The 20,766-nt window shown below is 40.5% G+C and overlaps 1 protein-coding gene across 2 annotated transcripts; it reads right to left on the bottom strand.

Moving 5' to 3' along the window:
- Window positions 1–1,074: 1,074 nt before the first annotated feature.
- On the bottom strand, window positions 1,075–13,660 carry gid4 (GID complex subunit 4 homolog). 2 transcript variants are annotated; one of them, XR_014601788.1, is made up of 7 exons: window positions 13,253–13,660; window positions 9,810–9,869; window positions 7,129–7,236; window positions 6,327–6,428; window positions 6,079–6,209; window positions 4,087–5,235; window positions 1,075–3,856 (listed from the first exon to the last, which is right to left on the bottom strand). XR_014601788.1 is itself a non-coding variant. In XM_084071555.1 (6 exons), the coding sequence occupies exons 1-6, from the start codon at window positions 13,595–13,597 to the stop codon at window positions 5,172–5,174; spliced, it is 810 nt and encodes a 269-aa protein (XP_083927681.1). In that variant the 5' UTR covers window positions 13,598–13,660; the 3' UTR covers window positions 1,075–5,171. The 2 variants fall into 2 exon arrangements, 1 of the variants encoding a protein (XP_083927681.1); XM_084071555.1 differs by having other exon boundaries at window positions 1,075–5,235.
- Window positions 13,661–20,766: the final 7,106 nt, after the last annotated feature.

Genomic DNA, 20,766 nt, shown 5'->3' with positions numbered 1-20,766 from the left:
CCTAGCTTAGCTATTCTGGGGAGAACAATTTATCAAGTCATATTTCACCACTGTCAGGCAGAAACCAACTATCTCAAATTTTCAACTTTTGCATTTGTTTTAATAAATCAGTGCTATTGAACACCCTTTATGTCTGTGTGTGGGTTTTTACAGATATAGAACCAATGAAAAATATTAAAAAGTGCTTCTGACTAAACCTCCTAACCAGTGGTGGAAAAAGTACCCAAATGTTTTACTTATCATGCAACAGTAAAATCCGTCATGGATCCATATTTATAACATAATGCAATGTTTGATAATGTGATAAAAGTTGACCCTGTTGTAAAGTCTATTCTAATCCAAGTAGTGTCTATCAAATTCATAGTTTCAACATCATTCAGCACCGTTTCAAGTTTCAATTCAATTTCCCAATGTGTGGCCCTTGACTCACTTCATTCAGTATGGTCCCCTGGGAAAAAAATCCTGCCCACTACATGGGCAACTGGCGGCCCGGGGGCCACATACAGCCCCCACCTTCGCTTAACCCATCGTTTTCTGAAAAACGTATGTTTCTATATCAGTGGTGCTCAATATTTTTCATGTCAAGGACCCCCAAAATTATGTTTTTGGCCGCGGACCCCAATCAAAAATATTTTGTTCCAGGGACCCCCCAGAAGCAAAGATTTGAGTTAAAAATGTTCGCTTTAAAAACATATATATTCAGAAGATTTGCACACATTTTCACGATTTTTCAAAAATAGCAGATATACAAGCTCATAGCGCGGCACTCGGTGCCGCGCTATGAGCTCAAATCAAATCTAAAAATGACACAGTTCCAGGTCTTAATGGGTTAATGCAGCCCGCAGGTTGATATTAGAATACTGATATATTATCGATTTCAGCTGTTACAATTATAGATCGGCTATTTTTCCTACTTTTGTGTGACAGACTGGCAAAAAAAACAGTATATGCAATGTGGCCCTCTGCAGTGAGTATGGAAATATAGTGGCCCTCTCCATCGTCAATGTTGCCCACCCGTTATACGGCATAGTGATCAAATAAAGCATCTCCTCACAGCAGGAATAAGCATTCATCTGAAACAATAATCTTTAATCGTCACAATTGTGCATTTTTCACCTTTGCAGATTTATCATACAGGATCTGTGCTGGACATTTATATATATATATAAAAAAGGTATAGTCAATCAAGATTTTTTGATGCTTTCCTATAATCCACCCTTTACATTTTCTCTTACATTGCACAATTTTTAATAGTCGTTCAGATTGTAACATTCTCTATCCAGGTGTTTAAAAAAAACAACAAAAACATCCACAGAACAATGGCATCCTCATTCATGCCCTTTGAGGAGAAAAGTCCCACAATGTTTCTCACATCCCGTCCAATTTATGCTCCATCGTACGACATGCGCCGAAAACATCAGACCTACAAGCTCCCGCGAGTCACGCTATGGGCTTATAGATCGGCTTTTTTTTCCTCCAGCATGCCGTCATAGGACGAAGTATAAATCAGGCCAAGCACGCTGACACCACTGAGGTAGGCTGAATACACGCACCGCACCCCATAGACCTCTAGGGGGTGCTGTGCTGTGTTGTCCCTCGTTCTTTGCACTATTCCCCGTTTACAAAAACAGTCAAATAAAACATGCTTTCACACATTAATTATTACATCCCAAGACCAAACTCTTAACCAAAAAAATCAGTCACTCAATAAAAAAAAGTGCTTTGTACAAACATTTACATTTTAAGGCAGCAGGTTTTTCATAAAGCGTCAAATGATGGTTATTTTTGGTGCAATTTCTTTTTCTCTTTTTTTTTTTTTTTTTTACAGATTTTCTCCCCTTACAGTAGGTGGGGGGGGGGGTTAGGTAGTCAAAATGTTTGGTAAAAGTCCAGTTATGTGTCCATTAGGTGCTGTAGTCAGGAGGTTAGGGGTCTGGTAAATATTTGGTTAAACCATTAAGACCGGGAACGCATTTGAGTGTCATTTTGAAGATTTCTTTGGGCTATTCAAAAACAGCAGATCTACAAGCTCATAGCGCGGCACTCGGTGCTGCGCTATGAGCTTGTAGATCTGCTGTTTTTGAAAAATCGAGAAAATTTGAATATACATATATATATTTTAAAGCAAATATTACTGTTACAACTTCTGGGGGTCCCTGGAACAAAATGTTTTGAGATGGGGGTCCAGGAGGGCCAATACATACAATACATTTTTGTGAACCACTGATATTATAGCAACATGTTTTTTTTTTCCTCCAAAAAACTGTTAGGATTTAGCAGACATTTGTAGAATCCCCAGAAGCAATAAGATATATATATATATATTCAAAAATAGCAGATCTACAAGCTCATAGCGCGGCACTCGGTGCCGCACTATGAGCTTGTATATCTGCTATTTTTGAATAGCCCAAATAAATCTAAAAAATGACACACAGATGCGTTCCCGATCACATTCAACCAACGAAATATTAATAACATGGTCATTCACTACGCCGTCACACCCACTTGAAAAGGAAAAAAAAAAATCACATTCGGGGAGGAGGGGGGGAGGGGTGTAACTGTATGCAAACACCACATCAAGATAAAAACACAAAAAAAAGTCATTTTGACCACTACACTGTACTTCTGTGCATCATCATCGTCTTAAAACATTCATTCATTCATTTTGTCCCTCATCTCCGTTTGTGTGCTCTGCTGTGTATGTACTACTATGAATCTGTGTCGTTTTGGTCTTCTGGGACCATGGGTTCAACATTTTAATTCCCCCATCAGAGTGGATCACATTTTAAGATTTTGGGCTATAGGGGTGTGGGGGAAAAAAATCGATTCGAATAGCGATTCTCATGTTGGGACGATTGAGAATCGATTCTTTTTATTTTCTTTATTTTTTTTTCAAAATCGATTTTGAATCGAGAATCGCTTATTTTGTAGAAAAAAATGGGAATCGTGACCCCAAGAATCGGAATCGAATCGTGAGATAGCAGAAGATTCACAACCCTATTTTGGGCAGTTCAAAACAAAATCACTTTGATATCTAAATCGGCGATCATAGAAGTATCTCAGCAACCATTATGTCAATACGAAATACAAGTTAGATTAATATAAAACAAATATGATGAACACCCAAAAAAACAAATCTGATCCACAAATCTGAACTCTTGGGCCCTGGGACAGAAGACACCACTAGTGGGACACAAAAGACACAAAAGAAACCAATCTTAAGAGCTTCAAATGCTGACGACACCAAACTCTGTCTTTGCGATTTTTGTTTTCATACGCTCCAAATAAGCCATATACTCATTCCTTAACCCCCCCCCCAACCAAAATGCAAGCCAGTGGTGATGATCTGTTTGCATAGAAACATTCTCAAACCATAAACCACTTAAACCCTAATATACTTATACTTGACTGGAGACCCCCCAACGCTGGTTGTGAGCTTGTCAATTGGCTATTTTCAGCGAAAGCTTTCCCCACAATAACAGAAAAAACCCTAGTATAGAGCCCTAGTTGAGTCCCCCAGGTGTGCATATAGCTAGCAGTGGATGTCAAACCTTTTCATGTCAAGGACATGAAAGTATTTGGCCACGGAACCCCATCTGACAAGATTTTGTTAAAATGGTGAAAAAAATGATTTTCCATTCAGATGTATTGATGCTATATCAACTTAATTTGCTGAGGACCCTCTGGAACCCCCCTCAAGGACTCCTGGGGGTCCCCGGGAACCCGCTTGTGTATAGTAGTAATCGATAAGACTTGAGTGTAATGTAGGGCTAAACCCAGTAGTCCTGATGGCATTAAGTTGTCCTCAGCCGTACTAGCACTCTGTCACGTTCACCTCACCAAACATTCATCTTTTCTTCAAACGCTTCCCTGATCAATAGGCGATATCCTCCCTGATCAATAGGCGATATCCTCCCTGATCAATAGGCGATATCCTCCCTGATCAATAGGCGATATCCTCCCTGATCAATAGGCGATATCCTCCCTGATCAATAGGCGATATCCTCCATGCTCGATAGGCGATATCCTCCCTGATCAATAGGCGATATCCTCCCTGATCAATAGGCGATATCCTCCCTGATCAACAGGCGATATCCTCCCTGATCAATAGGTGATATCCTCCCTGATCAAAAGGCGATATCTTCCATGATCAATAGGCGATATCCTCCCTGATCAATAGGCGATATCTTCCATGATCAATAGGCGATATCCTCCCTGATCAATAGGCAATATCCTCCATGATCAATAGGTGATATCCTCCATGATCAATAGGTGATATCCTCCATACACCTTGCATAAAAAAAACGTGTGATCTAGGGCTGGGAGATATGGACAATATCCATTTTACTTTCTAATTGTTCAAATTTGTTTTTTTGTTTTTCAAGTATAATATAAGACTTAAAGTTATTAAAAGCAGGAAAAGACAAACACTTTGTGCCATATCACGATATTACCACGTGCAAGATCACGATATCTAGTGTCATTATCACCATAGATATAATATCCATATACTGCCCCAGCCCTAATGCGATCATTGCTTCTATTGAAATCTCTTGGCATGAACCCTCAATTTTTATAGTACACTAGATTTTAAAAAGACAAATTAAAAATATAAATTAAACTTCACTGTAAAATTAAACCTCACTGTACAGATAACTGGTATTGCCCCCCCTCCCTCTGAACTCTGAACTGAAAGGTAGAGGTAAGGTGTGTTGTCTCCGTCAAAAATGAAACACTGATTTCCCAAACGATGACGAGATGGATTCCACCCCGAGGACAAGAAGATAGAGAGAAGAACGTCAAGAGAAAAAAAAAATGTAAATCCCATCTTTCTTTCTTTCTGAATCAAGCTTCGAGACATCTGGGAGAATTATCGATCTTGTCCTCAACCTGGGCCTTTTTTTTCTCTTCGATCCGATTCGTTCATCCATCTCCTGACTTTATCAAAACATCACCTGCATCATCAGCTCATCTGTCCATGTCCAGCAGTCCGCCTGGCGTTGTGTGTGTTCGCCCCACGTTCTTCCCCCCCACCCTGCAGGGAACGGAGGGTAAACTCCAGTCTTGGCACTAAAAAGGGGCGGGTCGACCCGTCTCTTCCAACCCAACGTGTCCGTCAGTCAGCAGGACCCTCTCCTCTCTCTGCCAGCTGCACAGCGGGCGTGTCGATGTCACCGGAACTCATAGATGGGCATACTGCGTTCTCTGACATGGTTGAGGTTCAGTGACTGGTACCTATGGCGACAAGCGTCAACTGGTGAGTTTAAGGGATAGTTCACCAAAAAATGACTTATTTTCTATCAATTACACACCCAATGAAGCCTTGATTTTTTTTATTAATTTATGTTTATTTATGTTTCATTCATTTTTTGTTTATTGGCGATATTTTTAGAGCTGCAGAAGCCACAACGAGGACCCGGATGTAAACAAAGGGTGTCTGGGCGATGGCCAAGGGTCCCGTCTAACGACTGGAACAATATAACATGTCTACTGTGATCCGCCATTGCAGAGAGATCGCCCGTCGAAAATGGCTTGTTTTGACCAAAAAAATATATATATGGAGATATGGACCTTTTTCTCAATATCCCATCATTGGGGCGGATGCACGTCCGTTTTTTTGGGATGACGTCACATCCGTCCATTCCCTTAAGAGCGTTTTTCTTTCCTGTGATTAATTCACCCGAAAATATGTATTTTCTAAGTGTTGTTTTGCGACATGAGTACATTCACAAAGAACAGTAATATTACACAAATTTGCTAAAGATTCACCAAAACATTTTCATCGTTTATTCGTTTATGGAGTCAATTATACGAAAACCATTTTCAGAGCGCAACACCCGAGCGCAACCAAACATAAAATGACTTGTCTTTTAGTTCTACTGGATCTCTTCTCCACTAGATCCCTCACTAACATTTTAGTCTAGTTTTTATTTGTTGACGAAATTGTCAATATATTTAGTCTTAGCTTTAGTCAACGTAGTTTTTTATTTTTTTATTTTGTTTTGGTCAGTGAAAAAAGGTAGTCGACGAACATTTTTCGTCATAGTTTTAGTCGACAAAATCAACACTGCTACTTACCATTCAGAGCTTCTGTGATAGTAGTAGCCCTCGATGGTGGCCGTGGACTTCTGGAAGCAGATGTAATAGAAGCCAGCGAAAGAGGCACCGCTGATGTCTTTGATAGTGTGGTCTGGAACCAGAAACTGCTCCTGAGGGGGTCAAGAGAGGGCAGAGGTCAGAGTTGAAATTAGTTTAAAAGAGAGAGAGAGTGAGAGAGATGAGCGCCCTCAGGTGGCCGTTAGCCGCATTAGCCCTCCTGAACTGACCTTCCACCTCATGAAGACGTAGTCACTGTTGTCCAGGGCCTCATAGTCGAAGTCATCCGAGTTGAAGCTTTTGGTGTATTTACAGAAAGGCTGAAACTTGCCCTGGACAAAGTCAAACAGAAGAACCGGTTAGAGAACGTGACATATATTGGACAACAGGACTGTGTGACACAGGATTGACTAGGTTTGAGCCGAGCGTGGTAAAACTGCAGATGAAAGACAAACACCACCCCAGTAATAGCCTGTTTGGGACGGTACGGACTGGAAAGCACTGGCAGTGCCTCACAGCCTGGGGGCTCAAGGCTCAGAGAGTTTTTTTTCTAGTAGACTAGAGGCCACTAACACAGTGGTTTTCAACCTTTTTCATGCCAAGGACCCCTACATTGATATACATTTGGCCGCGGACCCCCATTTGATTTTTTTTTGTGCCAGGGACCGCCAGAAGCAAAGATATCAGTTAATTTTCGCTTTAAAAAAAATAGAAATATTCAAAGATATGCACACTTTTTCAAGGTTTTTCAAAAATAGCAGATCTACAAGCTCATAGCGCGGCACTCGGTGCCGCGCTATGAGCTTGTATATCTGCTATTTTTGAACAGCCAAAGCAAAGCGGTTAAAATGAATGTGACGCTATGTTAACTAATTTCGCTGGGGACCCCCTGGTACTCCCTCAAGGACCACCGGTGGTCCCCGGACCACCTGGTACTCCCTCAAGGACCACCGGTGGTCCCCGGACCACCGGTGGTTGAAAATTACTGCACTAACAGAACATCACGATCGATGAAAAGCAGCACGTACGTACCCAGTGCTTTCTGTCCACGTCCTCGTCTGCATCCCACTTCCTGGTGAGGAAAGGTCTCTTTTTACTGATTATTTCGCCCGCAAAGAATGTTGTGAGAGTGGGAAACTCCTGTGAAAAAGGACAAAGAATGTTGTGAGAGTGGGAAACTCCTGTGAAGAAGGACAGAATGTTGTGAGAGTGGGAAACTCCTGTGAAAAAGGACAGAATGTTGTGAGAGTGGGAAACTCCTGTGGAAAAGGACATAATGTTGTGAGAGTGGGAAACTCCTGTGAAAAAGGACAAAGAATGTTGTGAGAGTGGGAAACTCCTGTGAAAAAGGACAAAGAATGTTGTGAGAGTGGGAAACTCCTGTGAAGAAGGACAGAATGTTGTGAGAGTGGGAAACTCCTGTGAAAAAGGACAGAATGTTGTGAGAGTGGGAAACTCCTGTGGAAAAGGACATAATGTTGTGAGAGTGGGAAACTCCTGTGGAAAAGGACATAATGTTGTGAGAGTGGGAAACTCCTGTGAAAAAGGACAGAATGTTGTGAGAGTGGGAAACTCCTGTGGAAAAGGACATAATGTTGTGAGAGTGGGAAACTCCTGTGAAAAAGGACAGAATGTTGTGAGAGTGGGAAACTCCTGTGGAAAAGGACATAATGTTGTGAGAGTGGGAAACTCCTGTGAAGAAGGACAGAATGTTGTGAGAGTGGGAAACTCCTGTGGAAAAGGACATAATGTTGTGAGAGTGGGAAACTCCTGTGAAGAAGGACAGAATGTTGTGAGAGTGGGAAACTCCTGTGAAAAAGGACAGAATGTTGTGAGAGTGGGAAACTCCTGTGGAAAAGGACATAATGTTGTGAGAGTGGGAAACTCCTGTGAAGAAGGACAGAATGTTGTGAGAGTGGGAAACTCCTGTGAAAAAGGACAGAATGTTGTGAGAGTGGGAAACTCCTGTGAAAAAGGACAGAATGTTGTGAGAGTGGGAAACTCCTGTGAAAAAGGACAGAATGTTGTGAGAGTGGGAAACTCCTGTGAAAAAGGACAGAATGTTGTGAGAGTGGGAAACTCCTGTGAAAAAGGACAGAATGACAAAGAGAGAGAGAGATGAGTGGAGAGAGGACGACACTCAGAGACAGCAGCACGGTGCAGAGTATATGTTCCATCCTTCACTAAGATAAAAGCTTGTATTATAGTTGCTGTCGGGCAGACACCTCCTATCTCCATATTTTAACTTTGTGTTTTTTTCGTAAATGAACGCCCTACTTGATCGTACTACAGCGTCACACAAAAGCATCAAAAGTAGTAGATTCGCAAGCTCAAAACGCAGTGCGAAGCTACACGTTTTGAGCTTGTAGATCTGCTACTTTTTCTATTTGGGTTAGGTTGACAGAATCTGTCCACAGACATAAATACCACACACACACACACACACACACACACACACACACACACACACACACACACACACACACACACACACACACACACACACACACACACACACACACACACACACACACACACACACACACACACACACACACACACACACACACACACACACACACACACACACACACACACACAGGGTCAAAACAACACCAGCCATGCTGACATTGCTCTGATGGCTGGTTAAAGAGTAAATCTAAATAAGCCACAAGCAGCAGCAAGGCTGCTGTGTGGACTTTGGCATGATGGCATTTGGCCCAAAAATAAGGCCATGAGGCCCGTCTGTATACATTATGCAACAATGCAACATTTTCATGATTTTTATTCAAAAAATAGCAGATCTACAAGCTCATAGCGTGGCACTCGGTGCCACGCTATGAGCTTGTAGATCTGCACATTCACAAATTCAGGTCCGTCGGTGACAGCTGTTATTTCACAGGACATAAACACGGAACCCTGTGACTGTTGCCCTTTCAACCACGTTACATAAATATGGCGGCAACACGACTGACACATATATATATATGCTAGGAGTCTCTTTTAGACCTGACCAAGTGGCCTTACGCGCAGTGTTGATTTCGTCGACTAAAACTATGACGAAAAATGTTGGTCGACTACCTTTTTTCACTGATGAAAACTAAATAAAAACTAAATAAAAACTAAGCTATGATGACTAAAACTAAGACTAAATATATTGACAATTTCGTCAACAAATAAAAACTAGACTAAAATGTTAGTGAGGGACTAGAGGAGAAGAGATCCAGTAGAACTAAAAGACAAGTCATTTTATGTTTGGTTGCGCATGGGTGTTGCGCTCTGAAAATAGCCGATCTACAAGCTCACAACGCGTCGCGCTGCGACGCGTTGTGAGCTTGTAGATCGGCTATTTTCAGCATGCAACCTAGTGTAAAATCAGCCATTACGACGCCATCAAGCAAGGCACCGCCAACATACATTTTAGTCGACTAAATCAACTGTAGATTTAGTCGACTATAATCTTATATTTAGTGGACTAAAACTAGACAAAAACTAAAACATTTCAGATGACTAAAATATGACTAAAACTAAATGGAATTTTATTCAAAAGACTATGACTAAAACTAAAATAAAAATGTGCTGTCAAACTCAACACTAGTCTGGACTAGTTGGCGAGGAAAACCTCCGGTTTTGACCAGTTTCTGTCTGGTTAGGAGCTAAACAGACCCTGACAGTACAAATTATAATCTGACCCACTGTTTGGAGGTCCTTACCTCAGTCAGACCTTTGATCTTCAGGTAGCCACACAAGTAGGAGTCGTCCACAGTCACATGCTGCCCGGGAAGAAAAAAAACAAGCACATCAACGCAAACAGATCCAGTTAGTTATCTCATGGCTGACACAGTCAGGTGTTGTAAACAGGTTCACCTGCGTCTCTGTATAAGGCAGGTCAGGACATGCATTAACCCATTAAGACCTGGAACGCATCTGTGTCATTTTTTGATTTGAGCTAAAAAAGCATTATTTTACACTTTGGCTATACAAAAATAGCAGATATACAAGCTTGTAGCGCTGCACCGAATGTCTTCTGAATCCCAACAGTTTTCTGAAAAACGTATGTTTCTATATCAGTGGTTCTCAATCTTTTTTTATGTCAAGGACCCCCAATGATATGAATTTGGCCGCGGACCCCCATCTCAAAATATGCTGTTCCAGGGACCCCCAGAAGCAAAGATTTTAGTTAAAAATGTATGTGTGGCGTAATGTGTATAAATATATTAATTTGCACACATTTTCTCGATTAGCGCGGCACTCGGTGCGCTATGAGCTTGTAGATCTGCTATTTTTGAATAGCCAAAGTGTAAAATAATGCTTTTTTAGCTCAAATCTAAAAATGACACACAGATGCGTTGCCTGTCTTAATGGGTTAAAGCAAGTGTCTTCAACGTTTTTGAGGCCAAGGACCGCTTGATGAAGCTAGGGACCCCCACTGCGTATATAAATTGTGCTGCAGATTAAACTTTTCCATAGATTTCATAGATGGCTTCATAGACGTGTTTGACAGAGCTATCATCAGCGTTGGATTAGTGTTAATGTGCATTTTCAGATGTTTAATCACTGAAAACTCTCAATACGTGACGTTTAGCCCCTGTACTTCCCCTCTACACCAAACCTCCTTGGCCAAAAATAGCAGATCTACAAGCTCACAACAGGTTGCAGAACTTGCAGTGTGACGCGTTGTAGATCTGTTATTTTCAGGCGAATGTTAGGGATGCTAGGATTCAAGTGACAAAAGTAAGTAAAAACCTTCCTATCACACACAGATTTGTAGTAACTCTAGCCCATTAAGACCTGGAACTGTGTCATTTTTAGACTTGAGCTAAAAAGCATTATTTTACACTTTGGGCTATTCAAAAATAGCAGATATACAAGCTCATAGCGCGGCACCGAGTGCCGCGCTACAAGCTTGTAGATCTGGTATTTTTGAAAAATCGTGAAAATGTGTGCAAATCTTTGAATCTATATATTTTTAAAGCGAACATTTTTAACTCAAATCTTTGCTTCTGGGGGGTCCCTGGAACAAAATATTTTGATGGGGGTCCGCGGCCAAATACATATCATTTTGGGGGTCCTTGACATGAAAAAGATTGAGCACCACTGATATAGAAACATACGTTTTTCAGAAAACTGTTGAGATTTAGGAGACATGTAGAATCGGCTTCAGGTCTCAATGGGCTAGAGGACCCCCTGTTGAAGGGTGCTTTACAGTACAACTGCTTCATTTTGTTACATCGCACGTTTACACCAGGTACATAAGAGTGTGTGACATTATTTTGTGCAAGGTTCCCATGAATTGCAGTTACATTTTAACACCTACAAAAAAATGATGTACTTTCTTGTCCGTCAAACAGCGAGAATTGCAGATCTACAAGCTCACAACGCATGCAAGCTTGTGGATCTGCCATTTTTGTACAATGTTCACTTATTAGGCTTCGTGTGGTTAAATAAAGAACACAAATTAGATTGAAAGTTGAGAGTAAAAACATGAAAACAAATACAGCAGTGTGGCAGAGTTCCTCTTTGTGCAAACAAAGGACATATCAAACAGCAGCAGATGCCACATAATACGCAGCAAAATATCAAATATGCATCAAAATGTATGTGAACGGAAATGGTTGTGCATCTATAGCAGGGGTCTTTAACATTTTCAGGCCAAGGACCTCCTAGCTGAGAGAGAGATGAAGCAGGGACCCCTACTCTATATTGTATAAAATTGTGTTTCAGATTAAACGTCTTTTTTTTTACTTGGTCTGCTCCATTTTCCCTCGACACTTATATTCCCTGTGCCAAAAATAGCAGATCTACAAGCTTACAACGCCTTGCTCTGCGAGCCGTTGTGAGCTTGTAGATCTGCTATTTTTGGCTCAAGTTCTCCCCAGAATAGGGATGCTAGGATTCAAGTGGTTAATGTAAAAAGAGAACACAAAGATTTGGCGGCCAGCCTGTAGTAACTCTGAGGACCCCCTAGAGGTCCCGGACCCCGTTGTTCATATCAAGGTCCATTATTTATTCTGCATTTGAGCCACGGGTTCATCACCATTTGATGAGATTCTAGCCTCTCACACCCAAGACTTAGAATATTTTGTTATCGTAGGATAGGACTTTGTGCACAATTCCATCCATGTTATATTGATGTTGGTACCAATAGGAGAGATGACAGGCAAAGGTTGATCAAAATAACAATTCTTCTACATTCTCTAATCGTGTAGACTTCTTTTAAATTAACTAATGCAGATGTTTAACTCTTGAGAGCGTAAAATGAAACCAAATGGACCCTTTACGGGTCCATTTGGTTTAATTTTACACTCTCAAGAGTTAAAGATCTACCCAACGAGGGTCCATTTGGTCACCATCTCTCCATCATTTATATGGACCTCTTGGTTTCATTTTACGTTCTCAAGAGTTAAAGATCTACCCAATAAGGGTCCATTTGGTTACCAACTCTCCATCAATTTATAGCTGGGGACCACCTGGATGGAACCCCCCCCCAGACAAGGACCACTGGGGTGGTCCCCGGACCACTGGTTGAGACCCCCCTGCCTGCCTGCACTACTATACGACGCTTTGAGTGCAGATCAATCACCTCCTGGATGGATGGCTTCAGCAGAAAGTAGGTCAGGGTGTCATCATGGTTCCATCAACAGCCACAAATAGCAGCACACTGTAATACTACTGTATCTGGTTAGCTTTTTAGCTTAGCTAGGTTGCTACATTACACATTAACCCAGTAAGAACTGAGGCCGATTCTAAAAATGTTATCTAAATCCTTTTTTTTTAAACATAAAAAAATATATTTAAATATATTTTAAAAATGTTTTTAAATATTTAAAAAACATAAATATCTCAAAATATGTTGTTCCAGAGATCCCCAGAAGCAAAGATTTGAGTTACAAACGTTCGCTTTAAAAAATGTATATTCAAAGATTTGCACAAATTTTCACGATTTTTCAAAAATAGCAGATCTATGAGCTTGTATATCTGCTATTTTTGAATAGCCCAGAAAGAAATCTTTTTTTTTTAAATTACACACAGCTGCGTACCCGGTCTAAATGGATTAATAGTCTCGCGGTATTAATATAAAAACTAATCAAAAATGCCTAAAAGTATAATATTGTCCATTCTTCCTCGTATTATTATTATTTTTATAGTATTGTACCTGTAAAACCACCTCCACGTCGTAAGAGTTCCCTTTGCTCTTCTGGTGGCCGCGGAACTGCGAGCCGCTGTAGAGCAGCGACGTGGCGACCCCCGGCTGGCGCGTGTTGATCGGGGCGGGAGGGCTAAGCGAGGCCGGGGATGAGGAGGAGGCCTCGGCGGGGCCGGGGGTCCTACTGCTGCTGCAGCGGACGGGCATTCTGACCGCTGCTGATGGGGGGGCCTGGGGGGTCTGTGGGGGGGCCTGGGGGGGGACGCCGCCGTGTCGTGTGTTGTTGTTGTCACCCACCGCCGCGACCACCGCGGTCATCAACAACCCTCCTCTCGGGTAGGAGACTAGCGACATGCAGGGTGCTGCTGGAGGGACACTGGGGTCCGGGGGCCGTGTGTGAGGGAAGCTCCGGTCCGTCCGGGTGTTTAAACCGTTCTGACTAGCTGACTGACTGTGCTGTGTGCTTACAGTCAGCTGTGCTCTGGAGGCAGTGTGTTGCCTCATATTGTGAGGGATGCAAGCAACCAGGTCTATGAAAACTAGCCCAAAAGAAGTGACGCGTTGTGGGAAAAAGGCCCAAAAAAAGCCTATGGCTTGTTTCCATTGGGGTCAAATTGTACTCAATTAATTTAAAAAAACGGCTATTTTCAAAGCAAATCTTTTTTTTAAATCGGAAAATTTAATATTTTGGAAACAACACAAACATCTTTATGAACACAAATCTTGTATTCTCCTAAATATTTTCAGATGGGGCCCTCGCGGCGAAATATTAATTTCCTTGACATGAAAATGTTTGAGAGCCACTGGTTTAAACATAATTTAGGAAACAAGCCCAAATAAGCAACTACACTTTGGAAACAAGGGCAAAAAACCGCAACCACCAATATTTAAAAGCGACTTTACATTAAAAACAAGCCACAAAGTCGCTTATAATAAGCGGACATGGCAACGCTGGCTGCAAGTCAAACGTCGCATTTGAGAGAGCAGCTTGACTGCGTTTGATTGGCTGGGCACGAGCTCGTGCTGGAATGTGATTGGAAGTCATACCTAGGCATTTTGGGGACTTTTTATTGTATTTTTTTTTTTTTTTTTTTCAATTAATTGTATTCGTTCGTTCATTCATTCATTTTCACAACCTTTAACCTGTTCATGCCATGATGGAGGAGGGGGGGGGGGGGGGGGGGCGCAAATGTATAATTCTCAAATTTGAGAATGTCTTTATGGTAAATATTATATTTAATTGTTTATGTGTTCACTTTTGTTTTTATCTCTCCCAGTAATTTTTTGTGTTTATCTTATTTTCAAAAAGTATACTTAGTGGTGGGGGCACTGATAAGAGTTGAATTTATTTGAATACCCCTTTTTACACTCACAATGTAAATAAGAATGAAGCAACAGAATGATTTGTCTTTCTGACGAATGTATGTAGTTTCAGATGGAATTCTTGCCCATAAGTTATTAAACAACTAACAATGTTTAAATAGCACCACATCAAATCTACACACTATTTACATACATTGTATACTTCAAGCTATGAAGGCCAGGGCAGTCCCCACTAATAATAATGTAGTGCTGGTGGATTTGAGTGAGGAGGAGTAGTGTTCACATTTACTTCAAAATCTATCAACCCCAAAGCAGTTAATAGTTACCATAGAGTTATAATATTATAGTTACCATAGAGATAGAGTTATAATATTATAGTTACCAAAGAGATATAGTTATAATGTTATAGTTACCATAGAGATAGAGTTATAATATCATAGTTACCATAGAGATAGAGTTATAATATTATAGCAGTTGATCCAATGATTAGTGCTCTCACTCTACATGACCACTAGATGGCAGAAGTAAACCATGAATATGATTCTAAAAACCCTCTCCTCTCTCCCTCACTGAGGAAAAGAAAACAGATTTCACTTTTATATACATTATTGATTAGCAGTAGAGTTGACCACTTTCAACCTGATGTCCCTATGGTGGGTATGTCATTATAGGGTTTTATTATAATAATAAAAAAGTGTAATAATAGAAATGTGTTACAAAAAAAAATCATTATGTTCTGACATAGCAAAAATAGCAGATCTACAAGCTCACAATGTGTCACTGTGCGATGCTTTGTGAGTTTGTTGTAGATTGGCTATTTTTCTTCTATTCATCGTACAACAAATTAGGCTACAGGGCTATTCACTCTTTCAGGTGGCAGTGCAGAAGTCTTAGAATCTAAGACTTATGCACTGCCACTGGAAAGAATGTAGGCCTAGTCCTTCTTTATCTTCTTTATCTAAAGACTTAGATAGAAAAAGAAGAAGATGAAGAAGGAAACAATTAGTGTTAGTTGAACTCTGATAGTCAATCATTATTCCTTGCAGAGCGTGAACTGCCAGTCAAAAGCAACATTTATTTTATTTCAACACTGTCTCTGTCTTTCTTTATTTCTCCACCCTCAGCACACAGGCACACACACACGCACGCACGCACGCACGCACGCACACACACACACACACACACACACACACACACACACACACACACACACACACACACACACACACACACACACACACACACACACACACACACACACACACACACACACACACACACACACACACACACACACACACACACACACACACGCACGCACGCGTGCGCATACACACGCACACACACACGCCATGCCTTCCTCCAGTTTCCAACAGGATTCCAAAGGACCAGGTTGATGGTTGTGTTTATGGAACATGGTGATTAGGATCATTCTTGGATCAACATTAATGTCAACTTTAAAAATAGAAACATTAATTGTAGATGAATCTCTCACATTAGTCTTCATATCATGGTGGGCAAACACAAGTTTCTGATTTTAATGTTTAAAAAAAATAAATATATATCTTGTCTCTGTCGGGTGGAATGTGTCCAAAAAAACAAAACTGTTACTTTTCAGGATTCAAATTCAAAAGTAGCAAAAGTAGCAGATCTACAAGCTCTCGAGCTTGTAGATCTGCTACTTTTGATGCTTTTGTGTGACGCTGTAGTATGATCAAGTTGGGCATTAATTTACGAAAAAACACAAAAAGATGAAATATGGAGATAAAATTCTGCCCGACAGCAACAATATAGTTATTTAATTCATGGCTGCATTAGGGCGGCAACCGTTGATTCTTTTCTTAGCGATTATTCTTTTCATTACTTTGTCGATTAATCGAATAATCTTGACGCACATCCTTTTTTTTTTGTCAACTCAGGTTTCCATAACTTGTATATTTGTTGAGCCTTAAGCCTTTGAAAACATGGGCAAAGTATGGATGGAGGTTTAAAGTGAATGAATAGAGTGCATTCCCATACAGAACAGGAAACACATATTTGACTACTGCACTGACTGCCACTGGAAAGAATGTGGAGAAAGAATATTTTACACATTCCTTACATTACATCATGATGTTTCCTGTCCGTAAGGAAGTATAGAATGGGTACTTTCTTATGACTGGAAAGTAACATTAAACCAGTTGCATCATCAAAGAGGTATACAGTATGTCCCTCTTTGATGGAGAATGGATACCCACAGACTCATTAAAAAGAATAAAGAGACTGCTTTTTATCAAATAAATCACCCACAGTTTGTATTCATTTTAGACGTTGCTGTCTTCCGATTAGATCCTTACAGTCTTTGGTTAAAACAATACAACCCAGAGTAAAACAAATACATACTAATCTTTGTATTTTGATTATATATCTTATAGCTGATTTTATATCATATAGCTGTTATTCGACCTCATGCTGTATTGATCTGAACCTGATGAAGGCCAACTTTGTCCGAAACGTTGTACCATGTAATTTCTGTGTTTAGTTTTTTTGAATACTCTTTTTATTGGATTTTTTTGTAACATGACAATCCCATCAGAGTATAACCAACAACTATACAATATAAAACAAGACAGGACAATGACAGATACTTTGGTAAATGTTCCAGATGAGTTCAAATAAAATATATAACAAACAAAACATTAAAAAATAAAAAACAGTTATACAAACATACAAACAAAAACAGGACAACAACAGACACTCTTGCCCTCATACTCTCCCAGTAAAAATAGTGCCCTGCTCTTTCACTTACTCCCTCTGTCTCCTTAAACAACAGTATTATGTTTCAATGATCAACATCATTTCTGTGTTCTAAAGTAAACTAAACACTTTTGCTGTTGTGCAGACTTTTATTCTTTTGAAACTGTCACTTTGTGTCCACTGCACCAGCAACGACCTGGACGTGCACAACCCATTGTTTTGATCTAATGACCTGGATCTGTGTCACACCAAAAAAATGCGTAACCTGAGATAAAAGAGCCAGAGAAGGACTTCATCACTCAGCATCCTATCAACACATTGGAAACAATCTCACATACACAGTACACACTGGCACCATTGTTGACATTTCATCCCGATTTCCAACACAGACGTATCCTCTTTTAAGTGTGTTTTTGTTGCTCATAGAATTACATACACCAGGTAGGTTACAATGACCAATTTATAACTGGATATTCATAATCATTTGAAGTAATTCTGTGAATGTGATTAATTTGGATCTATATGGACAGTTGTGCATAGATGCCAGCCTAGCTCCACAACTTAAGTAAAACCAGAATCATCAGGCCATAATTGATAGCCTAATTGCTAAGACTTAGACAGGGGCCATTTTCGAATTGCACAAGTACAAGCAAGCACATGCGATTGATATATGGGCACATATCCTATAAATGATGACTCAACCAGGTAAACCGGTACAGTTTCCCTTGAAATTCCATGGAAGTAGGCTAGTGGGTAGGGTGGGTTAGCCTACGCCTACTCTACCCAAGCAGACCAGTTGCATGATCAAAGGAGAACATCATGTCCCTCTTTGGGGGAGTATGGACAGTTGGACACCCATAGAAAAATACTTCTTTATCAATATAAATCACCACAGCTTGCAGTATTCAAATTTAGATCAATAATCCACAGGTGTTGCTGTGTTTTTGGTTAAACCGAAAATATTTAGTATATGGGGCTTAAATATACTGTTGCTGTTTGACAAACACACACACGCACACACACACACACACACACACACACACACACACACACACACACACACACACACACACACACACACACACACACACACACACACACACACACACACACACACACACACACACACACACACACACACACACACACACACACACACACACACACACACACAGACGCTGCATGGACGCTGCATTGATCTGTGTGTCTGTGTGTGTCACACCAATGTGTAAGATAAGTTAAAAAGAAAAGAGATGCACTTCAGTACTCAGCATTTTTATCAACATATTGGAATTATTCTCACCTATTGCCACCATTTCTATTTGATGTGCAATGCATCATATTAATGTTGATACAAAAAAAGAACACATGTCTGTCCCTATACTCCCTACTGGCAAGAAATGTCAATTCATCAGCAACAAGTTCAAACTGTGCATGAAACACAAAACTGATAAGAATGACAAGACCAAATGAACAGACTTTCAACCCAAATGAACAAACTTCCACCAGTGAGATCAATACTACTGTGGCCTGTTTCAAATGTGGAAAACGTCATTTTGTATGTGGGTTGAAACATTGATCGCAGAACAAAATACCTGTGACCAAATCTTGTATCAAAATACAACATTGTTACATATTCTGGAAGGTAAAAACATTCTTTTAAGTGACACAGTGACAGGATACTGCTTGGTTTGTTATCCGTTTACATGAGGAAGCAGACTACCTGAAACGGTTATGCCCTCTATAATAACATCATAAACATCATCATTATGAATTACGATAATGTGTTTATTATGTGTGTCCAGACAGCTATCATGTGGTCTTTAGTCGCCTCACCTAAATGGTGTGTTGGCATGACAGTTGGACTATAGCCCATAAGTGTCAGGGCTAATGAGATTAATTAGTCTAATTAGTTATTTCTCTAAAAAAGACCAAACAAAAACATATGCTGTCAAAGTATTAGGCAACTACCTTCTCCAACTTCAAATGTATTGTCAGTCACACCACAGGTTTACAGGTGTAAAGAGTGGTTGAAATGATTTGTTCTTTTTTGTTCATGCTCCCAACGTTTTGCAGCTAAAAAAAAGGCAAGAGACTGCTTTTTATCAAATAAATCACCCACATGTGCAACCACACGTGCACAACCCATTGTTTTGATCTAATGACCTGGATCTGTGTCACACCAAAAAAATGCGTAACCTGAGATAAAAGAGCCAGAGAAGGTCTTCATCACTCAGCATCCTATCAACACATTGGAAACAATCTCACATACACAGTACACATTGGCACCATTGTTGACAAGTAGGCTAGTGGGTAGGGTGGGTAAGCCTACGCCTACTCTACCCAATGCTCCCAACGTTTTGCAGCTAAAAAAAGGCACAAGAATAGAGAAAGTAAATAAGAAACAAGAGAAACACATTTCTATGTGATGTGAAATTGGCCTACCTACTGTATGGTGCATGGAACAGTAAAAGGCCCTCCAAGTTTAGGGCCTTTACCGTTCTCTCTGTATTATGCTCCCAAATGTAACTCCATACTCTTGGTGCCATTTTCCAAAAGCCTACAACATCCCTTAGCATTGTTATGCTGACGAGTGACGACACACAATTCTACTTACCAGCTACACCTGACAATACCAGCTCTCTGACACATCTTTTTAACTGCCAGGAAGACATCAAAGGCTGGATGGCGACAAACTACTTCCAGTTAAACAAAAAAGTATTATCTTTGGCACTCCAAACTCAACCGCCCGTCTCACCCATGAAGCACGTGGCCTACTTTGAACTACTACTAATTCCAGTGGTGTAAAGTAAGTAAGTACATTTACTCAAGTAGGCCTACTGTACTTGTACAACTTATTTACAGTATTTCCAATTTGCAGTACTTTTACTTCTACTCCACTACATCTCAGAGGCAAATATTATACTTTTACTCCACTGCAATTATTTGAAAACTTTAGTTACTAGTTTGTAGATTTTTAATATTATTACAAAACATACAGTTACCACTTCAGCCCTATCCACAAGTTTCCTAGGGCAGTGGTTCTCAAACCTTTTCATGTCAAGGACCCCCTAAATGATATGTATTTGGCCGCGGACCCCCATCTCAAATATTTTGTTCCAGGGACCCCCAGATGCAAAGATTTGAGTTACAAATGTTTGCTTTAAATATATATATATATATTTAAAGGTTGGCACAGATTTTCACGATTTTTCAAAAAAATAGCAGATCTTCAAGCTCATAGTGCGTCACAATGCATCACGATGCGACGCATTGTGAGCTTGTAGATCTGCTATTTTCATCACAATATTTATCTGTGGGGGGGGAAAAGGTCATTTTGGGGGTGAACTATCCCTTTAAGCACACATGGGTCTACGTGGTGTTCCCGCATGGACCCGCCCCGCCCCCAGGCACCTGCAGGAGGCAGGAGCACACAGCCTACAGACTATAAATGCACATGTCTG

This window comes from Gymnoscopelus microlampas (assembly GCF_963454915.1).
Source record: "Gymnoscopelus microlampas genome assembly, chromosome: 11".
In the NCBI taxonomy this organism is placed as follows: domain Eukaryota; kingdom Metazoa; phylum Chordata; class Actinopteri; order Myctophiformes; family Myctophidae; genus Gymnoscopelus; species Gymnoscopelus microlampas.
This window is presented reverse-complemented; position numbering and strand designations above follow the sequence as displayed.

What these genes read in the sequence shown, in the direction of transcription:
- gid4 (XM_084071555.1), bottom strand. Translation starts at nt 13,597, where the DNA reads ATGTCGCTAGTCTCCTACCCGAGAGGAGGGTTGTTGATGACCGCGGTG. An exon ending in ACGTGGACAGAAAGCACTGG is followed by an intron (nt 6,429 to 7,128) that starts GTACGTACGTGC and finishes GACTTTGTCCAG; the next exon opens with GGCAAGTTTCAGCCTTTCTG. An exon ending in ACGTCTTCATGAGGTGGAAG is followed by an intron (nt 6,210 to 6,326) that starts GTCAGTTCAGGA and finishes TGACCCCCTCAG; the next exon opens with GAGCAGTTTCTGGTTCCAGA.